We start from the raw sequence: 22,977 nt of genomic DNA on the forward strand, positions 1-22,977 counted from the left end.
CAGGTTCAGCTGATTGCGGCTCCCACTGGGTGCAGTTCGCAGCACGTCCCTTGTCCCACGCTGCTTCCCACATCCCCCATTGGTCTAGAGTGGCAAACTGCTGCCAGTGGGAGCTGCAATCAGCCGAACCTGCGAACACGGCAGGTAAACCAACCCGCCTGGCCCACCAGGGTGATTACCCTGGCGAGTCGCGTGCCAAAGGTTGCTGATCCCTGGCCTAGCAAATGACTTTATATACCAAAGCAGCAAAGAATCCTGTGGCACCTTATAGACTAACAGACGTTTTGGAGCATGAGCTTTCGTGGGTGAATACCCACTTCCTCAGATGCGTCACCCACATCAGATATCAGAATACATCAGATGTATTCACCCACGAAAGCTCATGCTCCAAAACGTCTGTTAGTCTATAAGGTGCCACAGGATTCTTTGCTGCTTTTACAGATCCAGACTAACACGGCTACCCTCTGATACTTTATATACCAAGTCTCCCTGCTTAGCTTAGCTCAACTCAGCTCCACCCCTCACCATCAGGGAGTGATTATCCACTCAGACTTCAAACAGCCAGGCTGATCAAAGCCTGAAGGGTCAGAACAAACTTCCTTATTGCTTTGACACTTGTGGGTTACCAGCCATGGCGTATGGAGTAGAAATAGTCACATAACAAATAGATATGGAGCTTAAAGCTTATCACAAAGCGAAATGGGAGAATAATCTAACAGATGGGAAAACATCTTGAATTCTAAAGAATAAAGTGTTGGGCTGATGAGTCAAGAAAAAAATGAGGAGCATTCACAATAGTGTGCTTCACATAGAAGCGCTGGAAAAAGATTCATATAGTGTAATAGATTGTAAGGTGGCACGTACAAAACCCAGGTCATGTTGCTATCAGAAATAATTCACTGCACTCCCAGATTTTCTGCTGTCATCTGTTTAGGCATTTTATATAGTGCTCATCACCCTCTTTTCACAGAAAAAATTAAAAAGTTTATTCAGCAAAGTTAATGTAATGGTATACTGAAAGTGCAACTCAAACTTTTTCTAACCCTGGTTTCTATATTTGACTGATTTTAACTTTGGATTTGCTCAATGTACAGGTCAGGTGTCACTCCTCCCTCCCCCCCCCCCCCCAACTCCTAAGCACAAACTGAAATCTGAGAATCAAGCTGGGTTCTTCCTTGGTTATGTATCAATAAAGATTCTGCTGGCCAAATCTTATGGATGCTTGTGCAACTCCATTATCTTCAGATTAGGCTTCCACAGGTATAATTGTTAGGAACTTAAACATAATGGTTTAGTATGGTATGCTAGAAAGTAGAGTAACCGGTTCGTTCCCTCTTAGCTGTGCTAGTTTGACAAGGCTAACAGAAGCAAACGCTCTTCTCACTTATTTAGGTAAACTCTGTGCTAGTCATTCTTTCTTAACCATTCTTCCCCCACCTCCCCACCCTGCACAACTGTTGATACGATAGGGCAGTGGTCCCCAGCGCGGTGCTCACGAGTGCCATGGGTCCCACCAGGGCATCTGTGCGCACCTGTGTACTGTCCGGCGGACCAGCATCCACCGAAATGCCGACGAGAAGCAGCAGCATCTCGTCGCCCCCGAAATGCCGCTGATGCCTCTAGATGCTGCTGCTAGTCAGCAGCATTTCGGCAGCGATGCCTATTGATGTTACCAATTTCTCGGCGGCATTTCAGCAGATGCTCGTCCGCCAGCCATGGTCCTCGGTGGCTCGTTGTCCTGTGCCCACCAAACAAAAAAGGTTGGGGACCACTGTGATGGGGGTAGAAGTCTTCCCGAGTGGTAGCAAAGGCATGAATGCTAGTATTAACTGACTACTGGCGTATTAACTGTTGTGTTGGAACCACAACTCAGAGTTGATCTACATGATACAGTGGTTAAAACACCATCAGCTTCCAGTGACCTTTCTGCAATGATGTTCCTATCATTGGTCGATCTGCAGGTAGATACGGAGGGTGAAAAAAGTGCAATGCAAATGAGGCCACAATGACAAATAAGAAGAGTAATTTTACATAGTCACTTTTCAGAGTAGAACCATGTGAGAGAAGGCCATAACGAGAAAAAGTGATCAGTCTTCTTGGAGATGCACTCTGAAGATGGTTGTTCTATCTGGTATGGCCTCAACGCACACAGGTGTCACATTCTAGAGTGCAATCCAGACCAGCGAGGGGCTGTCACCACCTGCCCTGCAACCTTGGGTGCCTCACAATGCTTTGTTTTTGTAGCTTCCAACCTAGGCCTCTCACTAACACCATGCACGTCACTCCCTGAGTGTCTGTGTGTAGCTACAGCCCTGATCCAGCCACTCTGACTCCAGCAGCCTGTCAACAACACACCAGCCACGCTCTGGCTCTCAACAGCCTTGGTTACTACCTTCAGGGTGAACCCAAAACACTCCCAGTCCCTGATTTTCCCAAAAAGCATGTGTTCTGCACTACCCAGACCTTTTCTGGACAGTTCAAATATCGGAGATCCCTTGCCCCTGTACTGGGGTCAATACACAATAATTGACTGCTGTAATTGAAGTTCCCAAACAATTCAGTTTTAACACAACACAACTGGTAAAAAGACTGAGACTAAACTTGTTTACTGCAATATTGAATGCCTCTGTTCTAGTAAAATGGATTTTTTAAATTATGGCTCCAGAATGAGGAGTGTAGTTATGCACATGCATGACTTTTAAGCATGTGCTCAAGTCCCATTTAATTAGTGAGCTTAAACACATACTCAAGTGCTTTCCTGAATAGGTTCTTGAGGCCTTGTCTGCATGTGATAGTGTGGCTGATGTGGTTAGGTCCTATGATGGCGTCTCTTGAATAGATACTGTATGTGGATAGAGTTGGCACTGTGTTATAAATTAGATGAGTTTCAGGAATGGGTTGCAAAGCTGAGTATATTAGTAGCACGGACAGGGCCTAATATGAAAATTGAAACCCTGGGAATTGGATTTATCTTTAGATTACAGGGTACATTTGCATTCCTTTTTTCTATATTTAGATTAGCCTTTTGAAAGAAAGCTACTTAATTTGCAATGTCAATGTGTGTTTTATGAATCACAGGCTGAGACAAAAATAAGCTTAACATTTATCATTATTGGACATGAAAAAAAACTTATACTAAATGTAATATTGGTTTACAAAAATTGAATTTGGTCAAGGGAAATTTATAAATCGAATGAATCAGAAATGATTGTTCTGATGCATCCCGGCTTAAAGATTTTGTTTACTGAAACCTTAGAATAACTTATTCAGCTTTATATTGAAGTGTGATTTTAAAATGACCTATGATAAAGTGTGGTAAGTGAAAGATTCAGTCTTCATTGAATAGCTTTTAAAAATAATAAGTAGAATCCTAAATGGAATGCTGCATATAAAATAAACATTTACCAAGAGGAAAATACAAGTATATAGTGAACTTTCCATCCCTGTTCCTCTATATAAACCTCTTTTCTGTTTCTGCGACTGCAATAATACATAATTTAATTGTTGTCTATTTTTAAATCTTTCAATAATCTTACTTAAACTGTCTCAGTAAAAGTTGGAGGAAGAATGACATTGCAGCAGTTCATTAAATAATGCTGTCCTTGCAAAGTGAGTGTCTGTTAATCAAGAGAAGCGGGGTGGTGAGCACTTCTAGCAGATGGCTAGAGCACCTTCCAAATATCAAATGCCTTAATCAAGCAATGAAAGCTGTAATCTTAATGGGATCAGGTAAACGCTAGTAATGTGCTCTTTTTTGTATTGAAGTGCAATGACAGACAGAATTCACCAGTGACCTCTCCAGGATCCTCTCCACTTACACAGAGAAGAAAGCCACTTCCAGACTCCCTGCAAATTCCCCATCTTGGTCTCCCACCGGTACCTCCCCGTCTGGATCTCATTCAGAAGGGGGTAGCACGGTCACCTTGTGCTAGCCCTACTGGCTCACCAAAGGTAAATCTTATTTTATCATGTTTCTGTCTAACTGAATTATGAGAGATGATGCTTGTTAGTTTTAGGGTGCTTTTTTTTTTTTAAAGATTGGCCAGTGCATTTTTTTTAAAGTTGGCTACATCCAAAATATTCCCTAGGCCTTCTACCAAGTCTCTATGTACTTCTAACATGCCCTAATTCACCAAATAAGGACCTGATCAAGGCATCCTTTAAATCAGTGGAAAGACTTGTTGCCTTCAGTGAACTTTGGATCAGATCCTGTGGCTGTCCCCCTATATGACATCTTGCACAATCAGCTAATGTAGGGTCACCAGATGTCCCGATTTTATAGATATAGTCCCAATATATGGGGCTCTTTTAAATATGGGCTCCTATTACACCCCCCCACCCCGTCCCAATTTTTCATACTTGCTATCTGGTCACCCTAAGCTAAGGACACATAAACGTGATTTCTTACTTTGATGGCAGTATCACACAGGCTTAGCTCCAGGTTATATTTCACTGTTTTGATGGCAGTATTACATGTGTTTAGTCCCATGCTTATATTTCACTATTTTAAAACCATGGTATTGACATACTCTGATGGAACAAGTCCCTCTAGTAGTCCCTCATTTGCAACATTAAACAGCAACTGAAAGTACTCTAAAGTATATTTAAAAGATTATCTGAATTAAAATTGCATGCTGTAATCAAATGATGATTTACACTCTTTTCCATAATGTCTTAGCAAGAAAAAATTATGCAACTGTCTGGCTATCAAAAACTTCAGACGTGATAAATTAGGCTCCATGTTTCAAGTGGGTTTAGAAAAGAAAATATGTGTACACTGAATATTTACAGGATTTGTGTATGAAGAAATCTGGTGATTTAGAACAGTTTTAAAAATCATATACTTGAAAGTCTGAAGGAAAACATATAAAATACTGGATTTAAGTGTCTTGAATTTTCTTGATTATGAGAGAACCATTTTTATGATGATTGGTGTACAAATGTAAGAATTAGCTTAAATGTTGAAGGCGTGTTTTGAAATCTGTATTAGCATGTATGTGTGCATGACAGTCCGATGATAAACACGCTATTTAATCAGCATTTTGCCTTTACATTTGACACTCAGCTTCCTTTTGAAATTGAATTTAATTCTAGTAGCATAATACTTAGCCAAAACAAATGAAGTATATAAAAATGTTTTCTCATCCCTATCATTTTTTATTAACTCTGTCATTTAACTTAAACTGGAGCTAAAGAGGCTATGGTCTCACAGCTATTGCTCAAATTCACTCAGTAGCACAAACTTCTTTGAGTAGCGGCCCTATGGGCTCCACTTCAGGTGTGCATATTTTTAGTTAGCCATGTCCATTCAGCCCATGCATGCATCCTATATCTCCTTGTGCTGTTACTGAGGCTATGCAGGAGTGCAAGGGCTAACCATCCTCTCCTCCTTTTCAACTGCTTCAGCCTGAGACTCAGCCCTAGCGTGTTCTCCTTGAGTGCTCCTTGACTTTTCTAATGTTTCTATAGTGGTTACGATATTTATTTTATTTTTTTTTTTTTTTTTTTTTTTTTTTTTTTTTTTTTTTTTTTTATAGTTAGTTAGTTAGTTAGTTGTTATAGTTAGCTAGATAAGTTGTGAGGATTCCCCCCCCACCCCCCGGCAGGACATGCCTGGCACGCCAGGTTTCAGATGTTGCCTCTCTTGCCGAGAGGCTATATCTCTTTAAAATGGCCACTTTAAGTATGTCCATTGCTTGGGGGAGTCCCACGTCTCCCAGAAGTGCAACTTCTGCCTGGCCCTCAAGTCCAGGGCAAGGAAAAACATGGAGATTAAACTCAGATACCTAATATTGGATTGCTCACTTTGGCCAGCTTCTGAGTCACATCAAGAGGACTCCCTACTCCTCAGTACATCTGCCTCATGACAGATCCAGTACCTCTTCTACATCGACGCACCCTATCCCTAAGAAAGGTGAGACTTTGGAGGCTTCAGGGAAGACTTCCAAAAAGAGGAGCATGGACAGTCACTTTAAGGAAGCAGCTCAGAAAAAGTCCAGGTTCCTGGAGAGATCTACAGCCTCCGAAGACTTAATCTCTCAACTTGGTACTATTGAGTTGAAGGACACCTGTCTGGTATGAGCTGGGCAGTAAAATCCCTGAGCATGAGAAAAGAGGTGGCTTCGTTAGGGCCTTGCTACCTTTCACCAGTAAGGAGGGCAAACATAGACACTCGGGACTGGCACCATTGAGTCCAGCCAAAGGTCAGTACCTATGCATTCAGCTCAGCTGTCAGTACCCAGGCATGCAGCGCCCTCTGCACCAAGCAAGGAATGGCACTAGACACCATCGGTGCCTGCTTTGGTATGCTCGCTTTCGGCGGTATCATCAGCTTTGGTGACTGTGCCCTTGGCTTCCAAATTGGTGCCAATCCCCTATTTGGTACCGCAGGAGTTCAGACGTACTAAGGACCTCTTAATAATGGATGAACCCACTCCTGGGTACTGAGTGTCCTTTGATACTGAGACTCAGATTGCTGGACTACCTCATCTGGGGGTACCACAGGACTCTTCGCTGTTTTCTGTGGGTGCTCATCCTTTAGAGGAGATAAAGGAGAATGAAGGAGACCTCCAGTTAATATCCTCTCTTTCTTTTGAGGATTCTCCAACATATCCCTTCAGGAATCCATTCTCTGAAAGTCATAGGAAAAATCAGGCTTATTATCAAGGGTGGTGGAACCAACCCTGCGTGCCACCTCCACTTCCATATTAGGCCCCCCAACGGCTACCCTGGGACCCTTGGGCTGCCTATTGACAGCAATTTGCCAGACCACTGGTACTGTCTCAGGAAGGCCAGAATTGTACAGCACTTTCCTCCCCAACCAGCTCCCCCAAAGGAGGAGACATTTGAGGAGCAGGAAGCTAAGGCAGGTAAGGAGGCCGCCCCTCCAACACCTATTTCATCCTCATCTCTGGAGGAGGTGATTATGCCTCCATCACTATCCATAGTAGATTATTTTCAACAATTTCAAGACCTCATAAAAAGCATTGCTGTCATTCTTCAAATTCCTCTGAGATCAAGGATTCGCAGCACAAACTGTTGGCTATCTTGCAGTCAGCAACGCCCAGGGTGACATTACCCATGAGCGAGGAGCTCCTAGATCAGACTAAGACAATGTGGCAGATATTTGCCACTATTCCACCCACGCATAAACAGGCATGTAAGAAGCGTTATGGTTTCCAACTGTGCAATGTTGATCTCAACAGAATATGTGGAAGAGTGGAGATTCTTCTGGGCATTGTTGAAAGTTTCTTCGGAGTTCACACTGGACCTCCTGGCATGTTATCTTATCTGTCAGTGTCTTGCTGTTAGAAAGAAAATGAGGCAACAGCATTTGTTGTCACCTTGGCTGAGCGTTGCATTACTGGCTGGGATCCCATTCCTTAAGGCTCAAATGGGTGAAATCAAGGCTTTCAGTGGTCTTTTTCCACCTTTCTAGGCACGCCAAATTCAAGGACTCAAGTAGTGCAGTGGCTTTATCTGTGTTGCTGCTCTTTTCTTATTCCCTCAGGTGAGACTCACATTCTTCTGTCCAGCAGGGGGTGAAGGCCGTGCGGTGACCACATGGGATGTACTACTTAGCGGCTGATTTTTTAGGATGTTTGTAAAACGACCGTAGCTTCACTTACCAGCCACATTGAAGCAGGATTCCAATGCAGGTTGAAGACAGAAATCGCCCTTGTTGATCTGTCCTCAGCATACAACACTGTCTGGAGGCAGGGCCTCCTCTTCAAGGTCTCCTGTGTCATTCACTGCCAGTGAACGATCCTGGCAACGACTGGGGACTACTGTTTTAAGTTACTCCTCGATGGCCAGATCACTAGACCAAGAACTCTTAACTTGGGCATCCCTCAGGCCTTTGTCCTGGCCCCAATACTTTTTAATCTATAAGCTGCGGACATACCAGCGACAGAGTTGAGGAAATTCATGTATGCGGATGATATTGCCCTAGCAGTTCAGCATACAAGCCTCCATACCATCAGCTGCACCCGAACCCGAGATCTTAGCACAATGGCTGATTATTTCCAATGCTGGAAATTTACTCCTAATCCAAAAGAAATCCACGGTAACTGCTTTCCATCTGAGCAATAAAATAGCTAATACCAAACTTGATGTGCAGTTCTGTGGTGAGAGCGTCAGCCATGACACTAGTCCAACGTATCTTGGCGTTATACTGGACTGGAGTTTGACCTTTTGACAACACCTCTAGAACACCTGCGATAAGGTCAAGTGTGTTGCACTTATCAGAAAATTGACTAGAACATCATGGGGCTCGAGTCTATGAACCTTACAAACCGCAACAATTGCCTTGGTATATTCTGCAGCTGAATATTGTGCATCAGTGTGGTCTCATAGCAGTCACACCAAACTCCATATCTATTCAAGAGACACCATTTTAGGACCTAATCACATCAGCCACACCATGAGAGACTCATTCACCCGCACATCTATCAATGTGATATATGCCATCATGTGCCAGCAGTGCCCTTCTGCCATTACATTGACCAAACCAGACAGTCTCTGCGCAAAAGACTAAATGGATACAAATCAGACGTCAAGAATTAAACATTCAAAAACCAGTCGGAGAACACTTCAACCCTCCTGGACACTCAGTAACAGATTTAAAAGTGGCAGTTCTTCAACAACAAGGGGATGGTTTGAGTGGAGAAGGAACTAAGGACAATTCGCCTGTGCACCCCTAGGTATCTTTCACAAGAGGCATACAGGCCCATTCATGGGCCGAACAGACACTGATCACTGAAAATCTCTGATCAAGGCTCAAGGGGTGCATGCACCCCTGACACAGAGGAACCTACTCTTTAGTGTAGTACAAAGGCAAAGAGACACACTACTCCTTCTTTTTGAAGTATATATTGAATTCTTTGCACTCCACACAGAAAATGTACTTTTCAATATTGTATGTAGTCCACTGTTCTTCTGTCAAATCAAAAAATGTCAGCCACCTCCGCCAAATACCATTTGCTAGAAAATTACATTTTGTTAAAACTTTGCAGTAAAGCTGTTTGAAAAAAAGTTGACTTTTAGTCGAAAAACAAAACTCTAAATATTGAATTTCCAGGTTTGCAATGAAAAGTTGGAATTTTTCACAGAAAGACACTTTCCACAAAAAACGTTTAGTCAAAAGCCCAAGTTTCTTTGAAAAACAAATTTTTTACACAATTTTTTTGACCAGCCCTACCTGTAGCCTTCTGAAAAAGTTCATTAAGTAGAAGCTAGATTTAGCCACTTTTACTCATGTTGAATAGCACCTTAGAAGTAGTTTACTAGTGGAGTAAGTTTAGTATTTAGTGTGATTAAAGGACTTAGACTGTTGCCCTAGAAATTCATTGAGGGAGTTCCTGCAGTGTAAGGCTAAATTCAGTGCTTTCTCCTTTCAGCAAAATTGTGGGTTATTTTTCCTGCAGTGTTAATATTCGTAGATTCCCTGGCCAGAAAGGACGATTGTGATCTGGGTCTGGCATGCTGTATACAGTAGAACATCAGAGTTACGACACGTTGGGAGTGGTTGTTCAGTACTCTGAACAAAAGTTTACAACTGAAGATTGATTTAATGCAGCTTTGAAAATTTACTAGGACAGAAGAAAAATTCTCTGCTTTTCCTTCTTTTAGTAGTTTACGTTTATGCAGTACTATACTGTATTTGTTTTTGTCTGTCTGTCTCTCTTTTGTCTTTGCTGCTACCTGATTGCATGCTTCTGGTTCAAAATGAAGTTGAACTGGTCAGTTCATAATTCCTGGTGTTCATAAGTCTGAGGTTCTACTGTAGTAACAGGTTATAAAACTTGCCCAAAATAATTCATAGAGCATATATTTCAGAAAAACAATGCAGCCGTGCAAAATTCTATACCATCCAGGCACAAATTTGCATACCTTTTACCATGATGATTACTAGTAATGATTCTGTGGGGTGGTGGACACCTCAGATGACTGTGGAGCATAATTTTGCAAGGTGGTATTAATCTAATTCTTATGAAAATACCTTATTTTCCCATATACTTACATTTATAGGAGCTTTAGAACTCCATAGATATATTCCTTTGATCAGCTTCCTGCTTTTTAAAATATACTTGGATTCATTATTTTGTGAACAGTTTAAAGTATATTTCTTTAATATCTAATGCTGTTCAAATCTGAACAAGGGAATGCTTTGACAGAGGAAATGTACTGTATGTGGACTGCAAGCATAAATATACCAGCTGAGCATGTCACCTGAGTGTGACTTGAACAAGTTTGTTCTAGTAGTAGATGACATGTAAAGAGCAGAGTTGACCATAGGTGCATGTGTGTCCTAAACAAAAATGAGACCTGTCCATTCTGCCTTCTGGTCCCTAACCACTGCTGCTCCATGCTCCTTTCCTCCCTCCCTCACCACCCAGTCCATTTTACTCCTGTTATTCCCCCACTCCAAAAATGGCGGTTTTTCCTGCAGAAGACATTTGAGCTCTCAAATATGTCCCAGAATCCTTTGCATGGCCTGTAGCAGTGCTTCAAAGGAGGTATTGTGGAAGCCAGAGCAAAGGAGGATTCTGGAGAAGTTTATCACTCAGAGGTGCCAGCCCTTCCCCCTCCTACCTCCACCCCTGAAGAAATGGGAATATATTTTCTGAAGAGAGAGTTACTGATCAAGAACACCCACCGGTGTAGCAGGTGGGGTTGGGATTGGCATATTGATGTGTCCCAGTACTATTATGATGCTACGGTAAGATCTCGCATCTTAGAGAAATGCCTGCTTAGCCTCTGCCTGAAGTTTGTCCCTTAGACAAAAAAGGTAAAGCGGTACATTTTCATGAGTTGTATGTCCATAGACTTAACTTAGTTTAATTTCTGGTTTTGTTAGTCTTCTCCATGTATGGTAAGGAAACAGATAAACCCCTCCCAGCACCACCACCTCCCTTGCGAGATCCTCCTCCACCTCCACCTGAGAGACCCCCCTCCTATCCCGCCGGACAACAGGATAAGTAGACATGTTGCATCATCCTGAAAGTGTGCCTTCCAGAGACCAGCCTGTGCCACTTGAAGCTTGGTGCCCCAGAGATGTGTTTGGGACAAGTCCGTTAATAGGATGTCGAATCCTAAATGACAGTTCCCCCAAACCAGGACTCACTGCAAGTTCAAATATAAATGGAAGGCACAACCGAATGGGTTCTGACCCAGGATTTATGAGAAAACATAGATGCCATGATTTGCCTTTAGAAGGTGCCAAGGTAAGAGATGCATGGCACAAAGTGTGAAGCCTAATTTTATATGTTAATCCAATGTGAGACTTCGCATTGGATTAAGTGTCATTTATGCTTGCTGATGTTGATCTGCTTCATTTGAAGTTTTCCTGTCGATACTTAATAGAAAGCCTGTAAATAAGAGAGGCTCATTAAACTCTGATTTAAAGCAGCAGTAAATGAGGTTCAGTTAAGATTTAATTTTAACTTGAAGCCGTCACAAAAATGGCAACGCATGAAAAACTGTTCTAGATTTGCTATATTCTTCTAGCAAGTGATCCTTAGAGTTGGTGCTGTTACTGACTTCAGTCATATGTTGTCTTTGGAAATACCATATTAAAGTTACATATACATTTATTGATAAATGCTCCAGTCTTAGATGAGATGCAGACTCTGTAACCACCGCAAACCACAAAATGTGTAAATAATAAATGCACATCATAGCTTATACATTTAAAAAAAATTAGAACAAATTATAAAACAGATACCCTGTACGTGTGTGTGTGCGTGAATGAATATATATATATATATATATATATATATATATATATAATTTATATGCATAAATTGAATGTATAAATTGCCTTTTTAACAGTAAAAAGAGCACATCTACATTGTGATTAAAAAGCCACAGCAGTTAGTCTCAGAGCCTGGATCAGCTGACTTGGGCTTGCAGGGCCCGGGCTATGCACCTATAAAACTGCAGTGTACGTGCTCGGACTGCAGACCAAGCTCCGTGACCCTCCCCTATCATAAGGTCTCAGAGCCCAGGCTCCACCCTGAGCCCTAGCATCTGTACTGCAATTTTATAGCCCTGCAGCCCGCAACCTGCAAGCCCAAGTCAACTGATCCAGGCCATCTGCCGCCATGCCATGGGTATTTTATCACAGTGTAAACGTACCCAAAGTCACAACCCCACATGCTGCAATCCTCAATTTGATATTATCACTCCTGTAGTATTAGCATAACTAGAACTGAGCTATGCTTGTATCTCTGCTCGTTCTTGTTGCAGTGATTGCAATAACATCCATTTTTGCAGCTGGATCTTTGTCTGTTCTCTGTACTACTTCTGTGGTACTGAATAGGGAGATAGAGGGTACCTGCTTTTGGAGGTGCAGTAACCAGCATGGGCTAGTAAGGCAAACAGTAGCAATTTTTGATGTGAAGGAGCCAGCCTTAGAGGATGCCTCATCAGCTCTCTATGATGAAGGGGATTGGGAGATGGAAGATGATGCTATTGTAACTTCCCTTCAAGACCCTGGCTTTCTGGTGGCCAGACGAAGGGAGAGGCCTGTTGTGATCCTCTCCTGGCTGGCTGAGTAGTATGTTGTGGCACGGGCACTTCCCCTGTTCACAAGTATGGCACAAATTTGTTCAAATTATTCTACAGCCACTAGCATTTTGAGCCAGTGAGTTCTTCTGCCTCCAAAACTGCAAGTAAGCTCAAGATTCATTATGGAAGCTCTGGACAATTGCATATAGATGTCCAAATAAATGTGATTAATTCTGAAATGGAACAGACTTCTAATGCTACTTTTTAGTACTAGCGTCCTGATATTGAAGCTGTGAAATTGGTGGGTGAGGCATAGCCACCATTATAGCTGACATTCTGATGTGATCAAAAATCACTCTAGAAAATATACCCAAAGCAATGAAAATCTAGTGAAACTCTGCTGACATCTTAATTACCCTTAACGGAAACACAATATCCAGATTAGTTAAGTTTGGAGAATGTGTTTCTATTTTAACTACCTTTCACTGTCTTACAAGCTTCATAAAAGAAATGATACACATTTTACTGTATTGTTAGCATCTTTCCTGAGAACAGTTATGTATAGGGCCATCTAAAGACCAGTAGCTGGTATGGGAGGTAGAAGGTCAGATACAGTTTGCCTCTTTCTAAGAGTAAATATCCCATAGTAGAGCAAAAGAACAGGAGTACTTGTGGCACCTTTGAGACTAAAAAAATTATTTGAGACATAAGCTTTCGTGGGCTACAGCCCAGTTCATCGGATGCTGTAGTGGAAAATACAGTAGAAATCTCTACACACACACACACACACACACACACACCCCCGTACGGAGAGTGATCAGTTAAGGTGAGCTATTATCAGCAGGAGACAAAAAGAACTGTTTGCAGTGGTAATGAAAATGCGCCCCATTTCCAGCAATTGACAAGGAGGTGTAAGGAACTTGGGGGTGGGGAGAATAAGCATAGGAAAATAGTTTTGCTTTCTGTACTGGCCCATCCACTCCCAGTCGTTATTCAAGCCTAGTTTGGTGGCATCCAATCTGCAAATTGATTCCAATTCAGCAGTCTCGCTCGTTGGAGTCTGAGTTTTGAAGTTTTTTGTTATAACATTGCTACTTTAGATCTGTAATTGAGTGACCAGGGAGATTGAAGTGTTTCCAACTGATTTTTGAATGTTATAATTCTTGACATCTGATTTGTGTCCATTTATTCTTTATGTAGAGACTGTCCGGTTTGGCCAAATGTACATGGCAGAGGACATTGCTGGCACATGATGTCATATATCACATTGCAGTGCCCCTCTGCCATGTACAGACTAACACGGCTAGTACTCTGAAACCATATTAGAGCTGTTCTTCTATATTAGTAATGATTTAATGTTAATTCTCTTGTTCCAAAGTGATTGTGAGTCCTTCTATAATGGTTTAGATGTAGGCTTTTTTAGATATTTCAAAATAATAGGATATCTCTTCCGTAAGGGTCAAATGTTGCCCTCAGATGCATGTCCATGACTCCTATGGCAAACTTGCATGCACACAAGTCAGCAAAAACTATTTTTGGTAATATACTTTCAATGAATATAGAACATCAGACAGAGCCTTAAGGATTTACCCAGTTGACTGCTAGTACATGGTACTTAAAGCAAACATACCGCATCTCTGTGGCCAATGTCACTGTAGAGCACATCATAAAACTTGTCAGAAGTCCAAGTTTGTGTTACATGAGTATCATTGTGGTTGTCTGTCATAAAATACAGCTTTCACAAAAGGTGCAGTTGCATCCTTCAGGAAAATGAATACATTATGCAGAGCTTTTCATTCACTGGAATATTAAGATGTGACTTTCAGCCATTAGGCCTCGATTTGTGCATGTGGAAAATTATGTGAGTGCTTTCATGTATCTTTACTACCGAGTTTTGCGGGTGCAAATTCTAATAATGGTGCATGTAGATGTTAGAATTTTTAATGTATACATTGCAAATGTTTGCACATGTAAAGTACAGAGGCATGTATGTATATGCAGTTTTACACATGAATAAGTTCAGAGCCAGCACTTAATAAATAGTGTGGAGGACTGGCTTAAAATTTGTCCCTTAAGCAATGTCTTTTTTTTATTTTGTATCTTTACGTACTGTTCCATAATTGTTATAGTCACACATCAGCAAACCACTTTCGAGTAAAAGTGGGATTAAAATGAAGAATTGGCATGGTACCAAAAAAAAAAGCCCGAACATCGATCCTTACGGAATTTCTTAACATTGTGCTTCAATGAGAACATTACAGTTGATTTGTAAAGTGACAATAGGAATTTGAGCCTTAATGAAGTTTTCTCATTTGCTCTTAATGTGTTATAGCTATGTCAGTAATGCACAGTTCTGACACTTCCCCTTATTTTTAGTCTCTAAACTCAGTTTAAGACTAAAATGACAAGCTAGGTACACTGTATTCCCAAAATACAATGCTTTGGTAATTAAAGTCACCTGGCCTTGTGGTTATTGCCAGTATAACTGGAAAAGTGTATATCCTAAGAACATAAGAACAGCCGTACTGGGTCAGACCAAAGGTCTATCTAGCCCAGTATCTGTCTACCGACAGTGGCCAGTGCCAGGTGCCCCAGAGGGAATGAACCTAACAGGCAATGATCAAGTGATCTCTCTCCTGCCATCCATCTCCATCCTCTGACAAACAGAGCTAGTGGCACCTTTCCTTACCCATCCTGGCTAATAGCCTTTTATGGACTTAACCACCATTAATTTATCCAGTTCTCTTTTAAACCCTGTTATAGTCCTAGCCTTCACAACCTCCTCAGGTAAGGAGTTCCACAAGTTGACTGTGCGCTGTGTGAAGAAGAACTTCCTTGTATTTTTTTTAAACCTGCTGCCTATTAATTTCATTTGGTGACCCCTAGTTCTTGTATTATGAGAATAGTAAAATAACTTTTCCTTATCACTTTCTCCGCCTCACTCATGATTTTATATACCTCTATCATATCCCCCCTTAGTCTCCTCTTTTCCAAGCTGAAGAGTCCTAGCCTCTTTAATCTTTCCTCATATGGGACCCTCTCCAAACCCCTAATAATTTTAGTTGCCTTTTTCAGAACCTTTTCTAGTGCTAGAATATCTTTTTTTAGATGAGGAGACATCTATACACAGTATTTGAGATGTGGGCATACATCCTAACTTACATTGAGCCCTTCCTTCTAGTGCTCGGTTTTGTTTTTTGATTAACATTTATTTGTGTATTCAGGTTTTTTAGCTTGAATTTCTCGGTCCTTTTAAGACAGGTGAGAGGAATACTTCCATGAAAACAGAGTATATCCATTAATTCTTCTTCGAGTGATTGCTCATATCCATTCCAGTTAGGTGTGCGCGCCGTGCGTGCACGCTCGTCGGAAGATTTTTACCCTAGCAACTCCGGTGACTCAGCAGGTCGCCCCCCTGGAGTGGCACCGCCATGGCGCTGGATATATACCCCAGCCGACCCGACTGCTCCTCAGTTCCTTCTTACCGCCCGTGTCAGTCATTGGAACAGTGGAGCGCGGCTTAGCTGTCCTCCACTTCCCTAGCTTCTCCTTGTTCATTTGATTTCTTGTTGTATATAGTTGACTTAGTCTATAGTGTAATTAGTTTTATAGTTGTTAGTTACTGTATATAGTTTAGTGGGGCTTAGGCTTTAGCCCTTCCCCACACCCGGTGCCGGGGCCCAGGCCTGGTTCACCGGGGTTTAAACCGTGCTCGGCCTGTAAAAAGCCGATGCCCACGAGCGATCCCCACGACTCCTGCCTAAAGTGCCTCAGGGAATCGCACATCTCCAAGTGCTGCATTTGCAAGGCCTTTAAGCCGCGGACTAAAAAGGAGAGGGACTTTCACTTAAAGACTCTCCTTATGGAGGCAGCCCTCAACCCTCTATCCTCGGCACCGAGCGCTGACAGCGTTCCTCCGGCACCAGATGGTGCCGGATCCGCCAAGAAACCTCAGCACCGGCCTTCTCCATCACAGGGACCTGATCGAAGGCCCTCAGCTTCCTCCACACCTTCGACGCAGACTCGTTCGGATCACCCAGCACCTACTCCTGCTGCGGCACCGACTGTGGTACTGTCGACTCCGGTCCCCAGAGGGCCGTTGAGTCCGGTCCTTGAGAGCTCCTTGGTGAGACCTGTGGTCGAGCTTACAGTCCCCTCCACACCAGAGACATTCTCCTCGGCCAGGGACCTTATCACAATGACTGAGTCTGCCCTGCCTCACCCTGGCACCGCCGGTGCGGGTTCTGCATTCTAGAGGCAAGCCTGCAGCTATGAGACCACCTTCACTAGAATCGATGAGCCGGCACCGATCTCGATCCAGGTCCCAGCACCGCTCACGGTCTCATGGACAGTCCCGGTCTCGACACCACTCGCACTCCTGGCACTGCTCACCTAGGCGGTACTGATCATACTCGCGGCACAGATCCACCTCTCGTCCCGCCCGGTACTCTCGGTACCGCTCCGGCTCTAGGCACCGCTCCTGGCACCGAGACTCTCGCAGCCGGTCCCGCCGCAGATGTTTGAGATCCAGGTCGACCTCCTGGCACCGCGCTGGTTGCAGGTCCCGGTCTCGGTCTCAGCACCGGTATGATTCCTGGTACCGATCCCCAGCACGAGAGATCTCCAGCAACGAGAGTGAAGGACTCATACCAGCCTCATTCGGCTCCTCCATGGCCCTCCCGACACCTGTCTGTGTCTTCTCGGGCGGACAGTGCATACGCCCCAGACACCGACGTGCCTGCTGCGTTATTCCATGATCCCCGGCCTCAAGATCATGGACCGCAGCAGTGGGGGTTCTGGATGCCTTGGGCATACCATCAGGCCCAAGGCCCTCACCCAGGTCCATCACACTCGACCGCCTCAGAACACGGTGCTGGAGGCCACGATTACCTCTCCTCCTCCTCCTCCTCCTATGGAGGAAGGGTTGACCCAGCCTCAGGACTCCGAGCTCCCCAGGAAGACACCAGGCGGAGCCCTCATCAGACCCGCTCGTTCCAGGTCTCTCCTCTTCATCCTCCCCTGACGAGGCTGTAGCTGGAACCTCATCTGCCAGCCTTACACCAATTGACCTCAGGGCCCATCAGGACCTCCTCAGGCGTGTTGCACAGAACATGAACTTGCAGGCCGAGGAGGTCCCAGAGGTACAGGACCCAGTGGTGGACATATTGTCATCGGATGCCCCCACTAGAGTGGCCCTCCCATTCATTAAGACCATACAAGCCAATGCCACTACGATCTGGCAGTCTCTGGCCTCTGTTCTGCCTGCTGCGCAAGGTGTAGAGTGCAAATACATGGTGCCCTCCAAGGGTTATGAATATCTGTATGTCCACCCTCCTCCTTGCTCCCTCATCGTCCAGTCGGTTAACGAGACGGAGCGCCATGGCCAGCAGGCTCCAGCCCCTAAATCGAAGGACGCAAGGTGTGTGGACTTGCTAGGGCAAAAAGTCTACTCTGCGGGGGCCCTCCAACTCTGCGTGTCCAATCAGCAAGCCCTCCTTAGCCGCTATAGTTACAACACCTGGGTGGCAGCGGACAAATTTAAGGAGTTGCTTCCGCAGGACGCACGACAGGAGTTCTCGACGATCCTCGACGAAGGGAAAAAGATGGCAAGAACTTCCTTGCAGGCTTCCCTGGATGCTGCGGACTCAGCCGCCAGGATTCTGGCCTCTGGCGTGACTATGCGCCGTATCTCGTGGCTGCAGGTCTCCGGCCTCCCCCCGGAGCTCCAACACACTATTCAGGATCTTCCATTTGAGAGCCAAGGGCTGTTTTAGGATAAAACTGACCCTAGGCTACAGGGTTATTATGCGCTCATTAGGAATGCACACGCCAGTAACTCAGCGCAGGTCCTTCTGACCCCAACCGCACCGCCCTTACCCTCAGCCCCGGCAGAGACAAGATTTTGCCATACGGCGAGGCAGGAACGGTTGCCAAAGGCAATCGGGCAACCAAGGGGGCCAGAACCAAAGCTCCTCCAAGCCTTCCTCGGGGCCAAAACCTTTCTTTTGAAGGTGCGCCCGAGGGCGTTGTACCAGTTTCTTTAACAGATCCGTCCCCTCCTTTTTCCAACCGTCTTTCCTTTTTCCTCCCTGCATGGTCCCAGCTAATATCAGATCGTTGGGTCTTACGCATGCTGGAACTTGGATACCACCTCCAATTTATTTCAAACCCCTGCTTCCACCCCCTTCCCTTGTCCGTCTTCAGGGACCTCTCTCACGAGCAACTTCTCCTACAGGAGGTGCAAACGCTTCTCGCCAAAGGGGCAATAGAGGAGGTACCAGAGCACGAGCGGGGCAGGGGTTCTACTCCCGCTAATTCCTAATCCCCAAGGCAAAGGGAGGTCTTGGACCTATCCTCGATCTGCGGGAACTCAACAGATACATGATAAAGTTGAAGTTCCGTATGGTATCCCTGGGGACCATTATCCCATCCCTGGATCCTGGAGACTGGTATGCCGCCCTCGACATGCAAGATGCCTACTTCCACATAGCCATCTTCCCAGCTCACAGAAGGTTCCTCCAGTCCGTGGCCAACCGCCAACATTTTCAGTTCGCGGTCCTCCCGTTCGGCCTCTCTACAGCCCCAAGAGTATTGACCAAGAGTATGGCTGTAGTCACCACCCACCTTTGCCGCAGTCGGATACACGTGTTTCCGTATCTAGACGACTGGCTCATCCGCGGGACCTCCGAGGCGCGAGTCCTCAGTCACGTCCGCATTGTCAAGGACCTTTTCCTACATCTAGGTCTAATGATCAATGTGGAAAAATCAACTCTAATCCCCACTCAGAGGATAGAATTTATTGGCGCCACCCTGGACTCCACTCTTGCCAAAGCCTGTCTATCACTGTCATGGTTCCAGACTATGGCAGCCATCATCCAGAGGCTGCAAGCCGTTGACTTCGGTGCGCACTTGCCTCACTCTCTTGGGCCACATGGCAGCCTGTACATTCGTAACGAACTACGCAAGACTGCGCCTCCGGCCCCTCCAGTCTTTGCTCAACTCACAATACCGTCTAGCCAAGGATCCTATGGACATGGTCGTCACCATTCCCCCAACAGTCCTAGACTCCTTCGAGTGGTGGCTAGATCCCTCCATGGTGTGTGCGGGGCTACCGTTCCATCCGCCCCAGCCCTCGGCGTTCCTGACAACAGAAGCACCATCCCTGGGTTGGGGGGCTCACCTTGGGCACCTATGCACCCAGGGCCATTGGTCATCTCAAGAGCTGACCCTCCACATCAATGTCCGGGAGCTGAGAGCGGTCTGCCTTGCTTGTCAGACATTCCAACAACACTTACAGGGCCGTTGTGTGTCAGTATTCACTGACAACACAACGGCCATGCACTATATAAACAAGCAGGGCGGCACAAGATCTTCACCCGTGTCAAGAGACCTTACGACTCTGGGACTTCTGCATAGCCCATTCTATACACCTCATCGCATCCTTTTTCCCGGGAGTTCGGAACACGCTGGCAGATCGCCTCAGCAGATCCTTCCTTTCCCACGAACGGTCCCTTCTCCTGGATGTTGCTTTTTCACTTTTCCAGAGGTGGGGGTTTCCCCGGATGGACCTCCTTTGCGTCCCACAGGAACAGGAAATGCCAGACGTTCTGCTCCTTTCAAGGCCTCTCACCGGGTTCAGTGGCAGATGCCTTTCTTGTACCGTGGATGACACACCTGCTCTACACTTTTCCACCATTTCCACTTGTCCACAAGGTCCTACTGAAAGTACGCAGGGACAAAGCCCTTGATCATGATAGTTCCAGCATGGCCTCGGCAGCACTGATAAACCATGTTGCTAGACCTATCCATAGCGGACCCTGTCCCCCTGCCTCTTCACCTAGACCTGATCACCCAGGACCACGGCAAGCTGCATCACCCGGACCTTCAGTTGCTCCACCTCAAGGCATGGTTCCTGCGTGGCTGACCCAGTCTGAGCTGCGTTGCTCTACCCCAGTGCAAAAGGTGCTCCTGGGTAGCAGGAAGCCTTCCACTAGAGCGACATATTTGGCCAAATGGAAGCATTTCACGTGCTGGTGCGTGGAGCGGAACTTCCTTCCCACTGAGGTCTCCATTTCCAACATCTTGGATTACCTCTGGTCCCTTAAACAACAGGGTCTGGGTATCATCTCTGAGGGTCCATTTGGCGGCCATCTCTACCTTCCACCCAGGGGAGGATGGCCGCTCGGTGTTCTCTCACCCGATGGTGTCTAGGTTCCTTAAGGGCCTGGAGCGCCTCTACCCCCAAGTACGCCGCCCTGCCCCTACATGGGACCTTAACCTGGTTCTTACCAGACTCATGTCCGCCCCATTCGAACCGTTAGCAACTTGCTCCCTTCTCTATCTCTCCTGGAAAACCGCTTTCCTGGTGGCCATCACATCCGCGAGACGAGTCTCAGAGCTTCGGGCCCTCATGGTAGATCCCCCCATATACTGTGTTCCACAGGGACAAGGTGCAGTTGCGACCGCATCCGGCATTTCTCCCCAAAGTGGTATCGACCTTCCATGTTAACCAGGAGATCTTCCTACCTGTCTTCTTCCCAAAACCACATTCATCTTGCAGGGAGCAGCAGCTACACTCCCTAGACGTCCACAGAGCGCTCGCTTTTTATATTGAGCGAACTAAGCCATATTGCAGTACCCCCCCAACTCTTTGTCGTGGTGGCGGAGCATATCAAGGGCCTACCCGTCTCCTTGCAGTGGATTTCCTCCTGGGTAATGTCGTGCATCCGTGCCTGTTACGACTTGGCTCACGTCCCCTCAGGCCACGTGACTGCGCACTCCACCAGGGCTCAGGCCTCATCGGCTGCTTTCCTCGCTGATGTGCTCATTCATGAAATCTGTCGCGCAGCGACCTGGTCCTCAGTCCACACCTTTGCCTCCCATTATGCCCTGGTTCAGCAGTCTAGGAATGGCGCAGCCTTCGGCTCCGCAATGTTGCACTCTGCGACATCTCACTCTGACCCCACCACCTAGGTAAGGCTTGGGAATCACCTAACTGGAATGGATATGAGCAATCACTCGAAGAAGAAAAGACGGTTACTCACCTTTGTAACTGTTGTTCTTCGAGATGTGTTGCTCATATCCGTTGCAAACCCGCCCTCCTTCCCCACTGTCGGAGTAGCCGGCAAGAAGGAACTGAGGAGCGGTCGGGTCGGCAGGGATATATATCCAGTGCCATGGCAGCGCCACTCCAGGGGGCGACCTGCTGACCCACCAGAGTTGCTAGCATAAAAATCTTCCAACGAGCATGCACGTGCGGTGCGCACACCTAACTGGAATGGATATGAGCAACACATCTCTAAGAACAACAGTTACAAAGATAAGTAACCGTCTTTTCTTTGCTAACTCTATTTTTAAAACAAGACAAAACAAATAGCTAGAATCCTATATTGTAGTACTTGAACAACTAGTTTCAAAGGTTAAAAAATGGCTTTGAAAATTAAGATGGTCATAGAATGCCTTAGGAATAAAGAGAACTTGCATAATTTTCCAGTAATTACGGGAGATCATCTTTAACACTGTAAAACAGAGAACTTCTCAAGTATTTAAAATGACCAATTTGAGACTTTCTCCAATGGAGGCTGATTGAATTACTCCATTTGCTTTTCAAGCAGGTGAAAAAATGTGTTTTGATTAGGAAAATATTATTTCTGAGGTGTTGGTTTTCACCTGCTGTATATGCCTGAAAACTGTAGGTTCTAAAATTAGGTATCAAGGTAATGAACCTGTCCTTCGTCAGAGTGGAATGTTCAACTTCCCTACTGATATCAGAGACTACCTTTTTCATGTGAGTTAATAAGTCTTTTTAATGCCCCTGGGACTTAAAATGTATTGCCTGAGTATTGTATAGCTTTGCCTTTTAAAACTGAAAAATTACCATTTTTGTATTGTCAGTGTTGTTTATTTGCAGCAAAGCACACAATTGAAAATACTGATTGGCAGCACATGTTGCTACTTTTTTGGCTATCAAATTTGAAGCGAAAGTATTGTAAGATAAATATTTAAAATTGTATTTAAAATTATTTAAACATATAGCGTTGAGATTTTATTGACTGACGGCCCTATCCTAAGGCCAGTGGGGTGAGTGGGCTTTGTATCTTGGCCTAAAACCTCTTTACTCTTAACGATCTTCATCTGATTTTCGTGAAAACTGAGAAATCTTTTCCGTAAGTAGAAGATGCTGATTTAAAGCTGTCCAGCTATAGATGTAAAGACATTGGATAGCTGTGGCCTTAGCAATGACCTAAGAAAAATATTCTTGATTCCACTGTAATCAGTTTTATCAAGAGGTTCAGTAATGATTCTTGGAGCAGTCTATTAACTCTGAGCTGCTCTACTGTAATTTAACTTTCTTTAGCTTGGAAAATATATAACTTGTATTATGAAGAGAGAGAGGATGGATTTGTGATTTAAGTCACTACAGTTGAAAGACATGAGTTGCCTCTTCTGTTTGCTGTGTGACCTTGC

General features: G+C 44.9%; 1 protein-coding gene across 1 annotated transcript in view; it reads left to right on the forward strand.

The window, feature by feature from the left end:
- The window catches only part of CBLB (Cbl proto-oncogene B), a 212,297-nt gene that overhangs the window by 154,641 nt on the left and 34,679 nt on the right, over positions 1 to 22,977 (forward strand). Inside the window, 5 exon segments of the mRNA XM_030582314.1 lie at positions 3,766 to 3,951; positions 10,859 to 10,880; positions 10,883 to 10,947; positions 10,949 to 10,990; positions 10,992 to 11,225. Of these exon segments, the coding sequence (XP_030438174.1) occupies positions 3,766 to 3,951; positions 10,859 to 10,880; positions 10,883 to 10,947; positions 10,949 to 10,990; positions 10,992 to 11,225 (549 nt within the window).

This window comes from Gopherus evgoodei, chromosome 1 (genome assembly GCF_007399415.2).
Source record: "Gopherus evgoodei ecotype Sinaloan lineage chromosome 1, rGopEvg1_v1.p, whole genome shotgun sequence".
NCBI classification, from domain to species: Eukaryota; Metazoa; Chordata; order Testudines; family Testudinidae; genus Gopherus; species Gopherus evgoodei.